Below are 10,617 nucleotides of genomic sequence, written 5' to 3' on the forward strand. Positions count from 1 at the left end.
ATCCCGTTTTTTTACCGTCCTGTAGCGGGCCAATGAATTGCAATACGGTCCTAAATTTTCTTTTGGCAGGTACATACTGGTATGTAGATGTCATTGCAACAAACATACTAAAAAGAGGATAATTCGACTTATCCCCTTATTGCATACACAGGTGCAATTACGAACAGCAGAAGTGTCCCAAAAAAGGCGTACGCCTCCCGTTTTCAACAAATCAGGGCAGATAACGATACCATTCGAGGTGATGGTTGGCTAAGAGCGTGCCATGCGGCGAAGTTCATTTTTAAGAGTGTGTGTTTCTTTGTTCGTGCACGCTAAACACAGAGCTTCACCGCATAGCACGCTGTGCGCCAACCATTGCCTCGAATGCTAGGGTTGTCGATTCTGATTCGAGGAGAGAAAGGGGCGTACGCCTTTTTGTGGCAATTTGGATATATGTATAGTAATTGCCACAAAAAGGCGTACGCCTCCCTCTCTCCTCGAATTAAAAGCGATATTCCTATCATCCGCGGCAATGGTTAGCGCACAGCGTGCTATGCGGTGAAGTTCTGTTTTTTAGAGTGTGTTTCGTGCTCCGGTTTTAATTCAGTCATGTATACCGTCCTGTATTAGGGTCCACCAAGAGATATGTTCGTTTTCACACCGTCTGGTGAACACAACTACTTTATTTTTAGCATGAGGAATGGGGAGTTTCATCACCCGGGGTCTGGTGAAGAAAAAAAGAAAAAGGAAACACTTTTCGCACCGAAACAAGTTTGTGGCCAAATAAAATTGCCTCGTCTTTATTTCTGCAGCTCTGATAACGGACCCCACATTTCAGCTGGTCGGTGACAATGCCAAGGAACGACTATTGGAACTTGTGCAAAACTATAGCAGCGAACTGGGATCGGGTAACCGGTTCCGAGTGGTGGCCGATCATGCCGAAGAGATCGAACAACTACCAGCCATCATGGGCAGTATGTTGAACCTTCTTTTCTACGGTTAATCTCGCACGGATATTTGCACCATATGAAGACCCAAGCACGATATGACGTTACTCTGGATCAAGCAAGATTTCCAAACTATACCGCTGGTGACCTTGCAGTGTGATAACTTGTCCCCTGGCACTCATTGACCTTTTCGTGAATTTCCGTGTTTTTTTCTTTGTTTTTTTTTCAATAGACCTCTACTCGAGAAACGTCATCATGACGTTGGTAGACAGACTGAGACCGAAACAGATCGGAACGGGAGAGCTGGGTTCCACGAATGGACACTTGTTCGCTGCCTCCTATTGAAAGAAAAGTAGGACCGAAGGTCGCGTCCTTTTCAGAGACCATCGTAATCCCCTCAAGACCCTGGCTTTCGGGCGCGACCTTGTTCGCCGCTAGTTTCGAACGGAGTTCAACTCTACCAAATTCGTGGCGCTGTCGAACATTATGACGTCATTTGTTTACAAACAGGTAGAAGTATATTGAGTTCCATTCAAAGCAGAACGACGGAAACACGTTATATTTATGTTGAGCTCGAGGGAAGACACAGTACGAAATCTGTCGTCCTTCAGTGTTTTCCGTCAAGCTCACTGAAACACCAGCTAGCTTGCCTACTCCTGTTATGCTCAACATTATATTATGCGTGCTGCTCGCGACTAAAGGTTATTTTGACAGCTTCCGGACTTAGTAAATGCTCGAATGAGAGTATACCACCTGTGGCAGTGTTTATATCTCCGCAAATTTTTAAAGCCCGTCCATAGAATGCCGTTTTCAGCATAATTCAGACGCTATTGGAATAACGATAACGCTACAAGACATCGATGTTGGTGTACTTGATGCAGAGAGCCTCCTGGACGGCGTGATCACTGTGCTCAACTGTGAGGAAACACGTGAAGCCTTTGAGCTGGTATCTGAGAAACTCCCCAAGACGTTCATGGTGTCTATCGTGGAGCCATTCTGCCCCAGGCTGGAGAAGTCCTACGTCCTCAATTTTCCCGTCCTCACCACACCTATGGACTTTGCCCCGCTCCTGGTGGATCTGCGCAACACTGAAGCCATGAGGAACTGGAAGAGCATTGTTGTCCTCCACCACCCCAACTACAGTGAGTTGCGAACAAAACTGGCCCCAGCTGTGTTGCTCACAGTCGTTGTAATAACAGCGGTGGACCACGTGGAATCTTTGGCTAAGGCTCTAACGGGTCCTGGTCCTCGTGCGAAGGACGCAGCCATCGTCACCTACCGCACTTGCTATAACGAGCCCTGCACAGATCCTGGCTCCTCCTTGGAGGATATCATCACGGTGTTCTCGGAGCAAATCCACGTGCGTAACTTCGTCATCCTTGGAGACCTGGATATGGTCAAGAAGACACTGACCAGGGTAAGAGTCTCTCAGGCTGCACACCCCGCGGTGTGCTGTCCTCAAGCATAGTGTTTCGCAGGAGACTCGTGTACACAACGGGTGGATGATACTGCGATGTTGTCTCATGTAAATAAGATAATGTGTTCTTTGAGACTTCCATGTAGGAGGCATTCTCAAGACATGCTTCTCCTCTGGCCTGTATAGTTGAGCAATAGCGGCATGATGACGTTCCACCGGGAATACGTGGTGGCCATGACAGAGCCCGAAGACCAGGAGCTCGTGGACTTTGCCCGGGTCGTTCCCGACGGTGCCAATCTTCTACTTGCGTCGCCGGAAATGAAGTCGCAAGACTGCCCGGTACGTTCATGCAGCAGTATATACATGCCTTTGTAGACGAGAGTTGCTCCTGATAATCCCAGGTGGAACCAGGCTGTCACTTGCCCCTGGTTGTGGAGACGTTTGCACGCACAATTGGTGACAAGCTTCAGAAGGGCACTTACCGCACATCGCGGGAGTTCTTCACCACGAGCTTCATCTTCTCAAATACCTCGAGGGTAAGGATCGAGCAACAGTTGTTCTTTAATGTTGCTTCCACGTGCCAATATAACTGACCACGTATATCACAAGGCTGCACGTTGGCATTCAATATTATGCACCGTTTTAATTCCTGGGCTTTCTAAAGGACACTGGTGTCCTCAACTAAATACTGTTCTGCATGATGGGTGCGCTGCGTTTTCTGCTTTTCTAATGGGAATCAGAGTTGCGGAATCGGGTCTCCCATTCCGTTCCAATTCCATTCCTTTCAGTTCCTCGGAGTGAAAAGGTATGGTCAGTTTCCACTCCTGGAATGGCTTGGCAACCAAATTTCATTCCGTTAATTCCCTCAGCAAAAGAAAAGGACCGGTAACCATGCTGGCAAGTCCAGCAGTGCCAGAGGAGATTGACATTACCAAGCACGGAAAAAGCACAAAGACGAGGTTATTTCACTCTTGACCGTGCGCAGGTGCGGTGTAAGGGGTGCGAGGGCAGAAACCAGCACGTTGAAACCAAAACTGCCACCGGGGCACCCAGACCATTCCATTCCCATTCCCGGGACAGTTTCCGCCATTCCATTCCAATTCCATTACGGGCTCTGCTAAATCCGGAATGATTCCGGAATCATTTCAACTCCGCAACCCTGATGGGAATCACGATAATACGATTTTATTATTATTTTTTTTTTACTGCCAATAAATACGTTTTCAGTACAAGCTCGATGCAGTAGTGTGACTGTCATAGGGAACACCTGCTACGATTCGAACGGCGCGCTCTTGTGCTACGAAGTAAACTATACGAAGGCTCTTTTAGTATGGGACATCACCTGGGGATTGTTTGTGCTATGCGTGTTAAGTGACGTTGAGCGTGCGTGACATACCAAGGACTTGGACCGACCTCAGTACAAATTAAAGTAAAACTAAAGTAGGAAAATTAAAGTAGGAAACTTAATTACTCGCTGTCACTTGATCTATTTTCTTTTGCGGTCACGCGCAGAGCCTACTCCTCGAGAGCCAGCGTTGTGCCCAGTGTGCCAGGTACGGATTCAAGACCGTGGCCAAGGTGCAGGGCAAACAAGAACTGACACCTATTGGCGAGTGGACGTTGGTGTCCGGCATCAAAATGGCCCATAAGAATCTTTTCCCCGGTATCATAGGCGACCTGGGAGGTCTGATGCTCACCATTGGAGTAATCAACGTAAGTTACCACGACGGACTAACCTCTGAGTCGATGCGAGAACGGTCACTACCATCAGTAAAACATCCATTTGGGCTTGTTGGTACACTTCCTTGACGATAAAAGCGCTAAAAGAGACAAACACACAGCGACCACCATATTATCATAAAATCACTCTCCCGTGGAGAGAAATTTGAACGGCGGAAGCCCCATTAAAGCGAACACTGCTTATACAAAAACCCCAACCCAGGCCTGCTGAGTACACGATAATCTATAGCAATTGAAGAACCAGTAGCCTTCATACTGCACGGCTATGTCGGCTATAATCAAGCAGGTCGTCGTTTTGGCGCAAGTATACTCTAAGAAAAAAGGGCGTGGAAAGGTGGTAACTTCTATAGTTACCACCTAGATCAACATAGCGTCCGATAAAGGGTGTAAAAGGGTGGTAAAAGCAATTATCATATATCCAAATTGCTACAAAAAGGCGTACGCCCCCCTCACTCACCAAACCAGAAGTGGTAACCCTATCATTCGTGGCAGAGAGTGAGGTATAGCAGGTAGAACTTTGCAACCTTTTAGGCACAACATATGCGACAAATATTACCTCCTATAAGGTGTAACTGCTCCACCTTTCTTTTCTTTTTTTTCTGAGAGTGCAGTTCGCTGCCGATGGGAATTGCCACCCATGTATTTCATGACAGGATCCTCCGATGTCCATAGTGGAACTAGAGAGAGATGGCGTCACTGTCAAGAACGTCACCGGTACCATGGCTGACATTATCCACGCCCTCTCCATCGGCCTCAACTTCACGTACGTCGTTTCTGCCGTCGTGTCGCAAACGAATGACCCGTGACTTTTCTCCCAGGTACCAATGGAAGGTACCCAAAGAAGCTATCCCTGGTCAGTTGGAGGATAGAGTATGGAACGGCCTTATTGGAATGTTGGAACGACGGGTAGAGTACCCTTCTATAATGTGTCACACCCAACGAAAGAGGTGCCACCCTAATTCTACAGGGTGTCCAATCTAAATATGACCGTATTAAAAACATATATATCTATCACTTTTTTCGAGATGAAATCAATTGCAATATAACATATGCTGAAGGGCACTCCTTAGGAGGGCATTAGCAGACTCCTAAGGCAATGTCTTAATTAACTTTCAATAATTAACTTTCTAATTATAAAAGCTACGAAGTTGTTCCAATGAGAGCATTTGATCTCTTCACCAGATACAAAAGCACAAAATCCGTTCGATAGATCGTCCGCAAAAAATTCGTGGAGGAACACCATTTTGCCCTTCAGCTTATGCTATATTGCAATTGATTTCATCTCGGAAAAAGTGATAGGGATAAGTGATGCTAGGGGCGCTACTCATCGGCACGCGAGATCTGCGCCACGATTGGACGATGGAAATTTGAATTCTGAACGCGCAGAAGCGTATGTACGACTACCGTAGCAGACGACAGCGATAGCTCCTATGAAAAGGCGTAGAATGATGATGACAATCAACCTCAGAATGAAGCATCTGTGGAATATCCACTGCTTGTACAGAAATACTAATCTAAGCTGAAGTACAAAGTATCGTAGAAGTTGATGAAGCAATAACTGGGACGATGAGTAGCGCCACCGCTACCTTCCAACAATGCGGCGCTGGGAAGGGGCGCCTATGACAAGGTTGTTATAATCTAGTAGGTCATGGTCTTGACGAATAAGGCAGTCTGCTGCACCAACCGTTTCAGCCGTTACAGCTGTGCGCGCGGACGGCCAGGTCCTGGTATAAGTCCAGCATGTTTGTCCCGGCTCTTGCAAAATTTCATACACTCGCTGTAGTGACATGCAAGCACCACCATATTGTGCCTTCGTCCGATGGTGGATGTTGATGGGTTTCACTCCTAAGGAAACGGATGATCTGTCCCGTTGCTCCTCCCTGGTGAAAAACCTGAAGCGGCCGGGGCAGCCATTTTTAATCCGTTGTCGCGTGCTTGCACATGCCACGCGAGGGTCGTAGAATACTACGCATAGACCTACTTGCAGCAAGGATGCAGGGTTTATTGAACCGTCCTCGTACATAGTGTGCTGTGCGTCTAAGGACAAAGGGGCGTCTTCCTTATTCAGACGACGGATCCACGCTATGGTAAACGAAGCACAATGAGAGCATCAGTCGAAGCAACGTAATAAAGTATGGACTTAGTACGTAATACTACACTCGAAGAAAAAAAAGGAATAATTTTAATCCTTTGCGGGACTAACTGCATTACCACAAAAAATAGTCCCTTTCGGGAGTAAAAGCACTGGAGTAAATGAATGTCATAGAGTGGAGACTGCACTTGACGCTCTGTTCTAAGAGTCCCGGGTACATAATTCGTGTACGTGCACGAAAATACTTTGAATCAAACCGTCAACCGTGATATATCGAGTGATATGAAATCTTGCAACATACATAGGGCCCAATTTGCGAAGAAAGAAGCGCAAACTGTTTCTTACTCTGTTTGGGTAGAAAATTTCTAAGTTGGCTGAGTTATGCAGTCTTATGCCATCAAATCGACCAAGAGCACATATTTATGTAGACTGTTGCATTTGGAAGACCATTTGCCAAGTTCAGTGACAATTTGCAGTCCTGGGGAGTAAATGTCGGGGTAAGGGGACTCAAAATTGGGAGTAAGTGCAGTCTAGGGGGACTAGAGGCTGCAATTACTCCTCTCTTTTTTTCTTCTTCTTAGAGCGTAGGGGGGGGGGGACTGTGTAAAGTAGGCAGGAAATGCCAAGAAAGTGTTGGATCAACGAGCGAATGTTGTGCAATTCCAGGAAGCTGACATTGGCGCTTACGGCTTTTCCGTGACCAAGGAACGGGCCGAGGTAGTCAACTTCACTTCTGCATATGATGAATCACCTTACAAGATCTTAGTCCCAAAGCCTCGGCCAAAATACAAATACCTTTTCTTGGATCCTTTCACCTGGGACGTGAGTCATACACACTCGCCTTTGCCCTTATTTATACGTTCTTCTTTGTGGTTCAGGAGAAAATGCATTTTTTTTTCAATATTGTGTATTCGATTCCGATTGTCCATTGGAAGCGTCCGAGCCGATTGAATAGTTCCGAAGGTCGTAAGCCCCGTTAACAATGGGAGTGTCGTACGAAGATGCGTTTATAAATCGAGGTCACCTGTTCATACCCCTTGTGTTCGGTTACGTAGCTACCCCTAGGAAACGCACTGAGAGTGGGATTTGTTTCGTCGTCTGGGGCCCCACTTTTACCGCCTTTTACTAGCTATTGGTGTGTTGTCAGTACTAAGAATATTGCAAAGCATTCTGTGAGGACACGCTGTCTTGCGTATCGACGAATCTTTTCGGAGCGCCTTAAATCTAGCCTACAGTATGCATCCACACACTAAGAATATTTACGCCCATTTAGGTGTTTAAAGGGTGTATTTTGCAATTTACACCCTACAGCCAAAAGCAGACACCTATCCAGGTGCAAAGATGGTGTACTGTACAGTTTACACCCCACAGTCAAAATAGCAACACCTATCTTGGTGTAAAAATGGTGTACCGGCTGAGACAAAAGTTTGGGAAACGCACGAGCGGCGTCAACCCTCTGAGGAGCGACATCCTGCGAAACAGGGACGTCCACTTGATCAGAGGGGGGCCAGTGGCTGTTATCACTTGTGATAAGGCTGCTTTCCATGCACATTCGAGGCTAGTGTCAACCATCCACATGTGAGTGAAAGTGCCCATTTCCGGTTTCAATTTCCATTTGTCCATGTTTCCATGTCCGTGCCTGAATAGTAGGAATAAATTAATATATTCAAAATGCATGTCAGCCTTTTACTTCCACCAGACGCATGGTTGTGGGTCCTCTGGTGGATGCACGCATAATGGTAGCCTGCTACGCAACACAGCTTCCTCTGATGGCTCTTAACTGAACCCATCCTTGTAGTTGAAGCACAGATCACTATCGGCTCATGTATCTAAATGGTGTAATTTCTTACACCCGACTGCTTTTACACCAGGACTGGTGTAAGTTATCAAACACCAACTTTACGCCACAAGGGGTGAAATATTTCAATTTACACCCTTCTAAAGGGTGTAGGTCCTTACACCGAATTTGGTGTGAGTTATTAAACTCCAACTTTACACTCAAAAAGGATATGTTTTAGTGTGCAGTAAAGTGGTAATGCGTTCCAATAATGTGTTCGCAGACATGGGTAGCGGTGCTGGCATCAGTATTATTCATCGGTCCAGTGCTGTGGGGTATTCACAACGCCAGTCCATACTACGATTACTACGGACTGCGCAATGGGAAAGGTCTCTTCCTCTTGCAGAACTGCGAGTGGTATTGCTTCGGAGCTGTCATTCAACAAGGTATGGCACTTGCACTTTGGCGCCCAACAGGATTTGTCTTTGGTAAAGTCGCAGTTGAAAATAAGATCTCCCCCGTGATCACATCGTGCCATCGGTTTATGATCGCACTCTTACGTAACTATAAGTTGTTCTGCTTTAAACAATGGCAAAAGGTGATGGTTTTTAGGAGGCATCCATCTGCCCGAAGCCATCTCGGGTCGGATCTTAGTCGGCTTCTGGTGGCTTTTCGTCATTGTTACACTGACGACATACAGCGGCAACCTTGTGGCCGATCTGACCTTCCCCAAAATTCGGAACCCTGTGGACAGCGTTGGGGACCTGGTGGCCCATCGAGGGTACATGCGTTGGGGGGCCTTCAAGGGACAGGCCATCTTCCAACTACTCCAGGTATGCGAACTGTATGCATCAACTTATGTGGCCATGGTATTTGTCCATTCAATGACGGAGCTCAGTAGTAACTCGTGTCTTTGCAGTCCCAAGAACTGTCTTCTCCACAGTTCAGTAGCCATTTTCATGAGTTCTTAGAGTATCACTTGAGAAAAAAACAAAGTTTGACTAAGAGCTTCTTTGCACCCACTTTGTTAATGATACTTTTTCTTTTGAGACCGAACACTTATCAGACAGTGAATGTTTTTAAAAGGCCACCGTCTCCTTTTTCATTTTCGATTTTATATTCACGTTGACGCTATGGTTTGAGTGAGATACACGATATATCAGTTAAAGATCGGTCGGACGTTTTGTAAACCGGTTAACACGGCGCCAATTCAACAGTCGCAAGAACCAGGTCCGCTGAAGATCTTATCGGAACGGATGATTCAGTTGGAGCCCAACCACGAGGGATGGGTGCTGGAACAGGTCCGCCAGGGCTACATGGCACTTATCGGCAGTGAAGTGACAATGTTCCACTTCTTGGGGAGGGAGCTCAATCGAACGGGCGACTGTGACTTCGCCGTTGCCAAGGGGGAAGTCATCCGGGACGTCAAGTCTCTGGCCGTACGAGTCGGATTCCCTTACTTGGACAGGCTCAACAATGAGTGAGTTCTCTGTAGTTGTGTCCATACATCCGCTTACACGACGCGCCAGCGGGGTACCGCTTATCTTGTTTATCAGTACCTAAACCTTGTTTGGGTACTTTTAACGAGCCTTTTTGGTCATCCATACTTGTCGTCGTTCTGCTGTTCATATCTATGTTTCCACAGGATCTGGACAGATGAACGGAGGGAGGACTTCAAAGCGCACTACATAACCACATACTATATGCTACACTCTAATAAAACAATCGCGGTTGAAGGAGTGTGTAGAACATATTTCGTCCGCACCATAGCTTTGTCAATGAATGGCTTTCGAAGTGACATTCTCAATGAGCATGCCATCCGGACCGCTTTGTTGAACCGACCAATGATCTATCCGCAGGCTGAAGCGACTGGTCGAATCAGGACTGGTGATGCGGTGGAAGAAGAAACATTGGCCACGCGACAATCAGTGCACCGTCGAGTCCAAGCCTCAGGCCGGCGACATTCGAAAGATCACCTTGTCCCACATGACTGGCTCTTTCTGGGTGCTTGGTGTCGGCTTCCTTTCTGCCATCACCGCCCTCATGGTGGAATTTGTTCGACGCAAGCGACAGCTGACGCCGCCTCCGGCGCACCGTCCGGCCATCATCCACACCAAGAGCCCCTACTTTCAGAGGACATCCCGAAAGGACTTTGGTCGTGACAATCCGGGCTTTGCCTTCAGCCCGCCAAATAGTCCGTTCCGTTACAATGGTTATCCCAACAACCGTAGCACCGATCTTATTCCGTATAACTATCCTGCTCGCCGTTACTGAGCCAACTTCACGGAACTCGTGTCAGCAACCTAATTGAAATAAACAACCACTGCATGGTGATGGATAAGTCGGGGAGAATCGACATTTATCTGAGGAAAACGGAGGGAAAATACCTAGACGGTACAGCCTCGCCCCGCACGGATTCGAACCTGGGAGACCCGGGTTCGAATCTACGAGCCAGGTGTGGGTGTTTTCCCTCGTAAATGCTTTAAAGGGAGACTTCGCAAGGATTCGAAAAAAAAAAAAAAAAATAGGTGAGCATCATACCGACCACGGACCGCTCCCTCGATACCGAATACAACATTCGCATTCATTTTGTGCGAGTAATTAATTCGTAAATGATGACAATACCAGACCGAAACCAAAATGCAAAGCGCGCAGCGGTTCGCCC

At 47.0% G+C, this 10,617-nt stretch overlaps 1 protein-coding gene across 1 annotated transcript; it reads left to right on the forward strand.

Moving 5' to 3' along the window:
* The first annotated feature begins 824 nt into the window (after window positions 1–824).
* Window positions 825–10,267, forward strand: LOC135396532 (ionotropic receptor 93a-like). Its single transcript, XM_064627563.1, has 13 exons — window positions 825–953; window positions 1,808–2,068; window positions 2,126–2,343; window positions 2,530–2,682; window positions 2,745–2,879; window positions 3,856–4,056; window positions 4,737–4,846; window positions 4,902–4,989; window positions 6,842–6,997; window positions 8,236–8,398; window positions 8,565–8,785; window positions 9,170–9,432; window positions 9,812–10,267. The coding sequence occupies exons 1-13, from the start codon at window positions 947–949 to the stop codon at window positions 10,224–10,226; spliced, it is 2,391 nt and encodes a 796-aa protein (XP_064483633.1). The 5' UTR covers window positions 825–946; the 3' UTR covers window positions 10,227–10,267.
* The last annotated feature ends 350 nt before the right edge of the window (window positions 10,268–10,617 follow it).

The sequence above is a fragment of the Ornithodoros turicata genome, chromosome 1 (assembly GCF_037126465.1).
Source record: "Ornithodoros turicata isolate Travis chromosome 1, ASM3712646v1, whole genome shotgun sequence".
Lineage (NCBI taxonomy): Eukaryota > Metazoa > Arthropoda > Arachnida > Ixodida > Argasidae > Ornithodoros > Ornithodoros turicata.

Bases quoted from the DNA above. Each gene is read 5' to 3' on its own strand.
- LOC135396532 (XM_064627563.1), top strand. The intron at 4,847-4,901 runs GTACGTCGTTTC...CTTTTCTCCCAG, and splicing joins TCCATCGGCCTCAACTTCAC to GTACCAATGGAAGGTACCCA. The intron at 6,998-8,235 runs GTGAGTCATACA...ATGTGTTCGCAG, and splicing joins TGGATCCTTTCACCTGGGAC to ACATGGGTAGCGGTGCTGGC.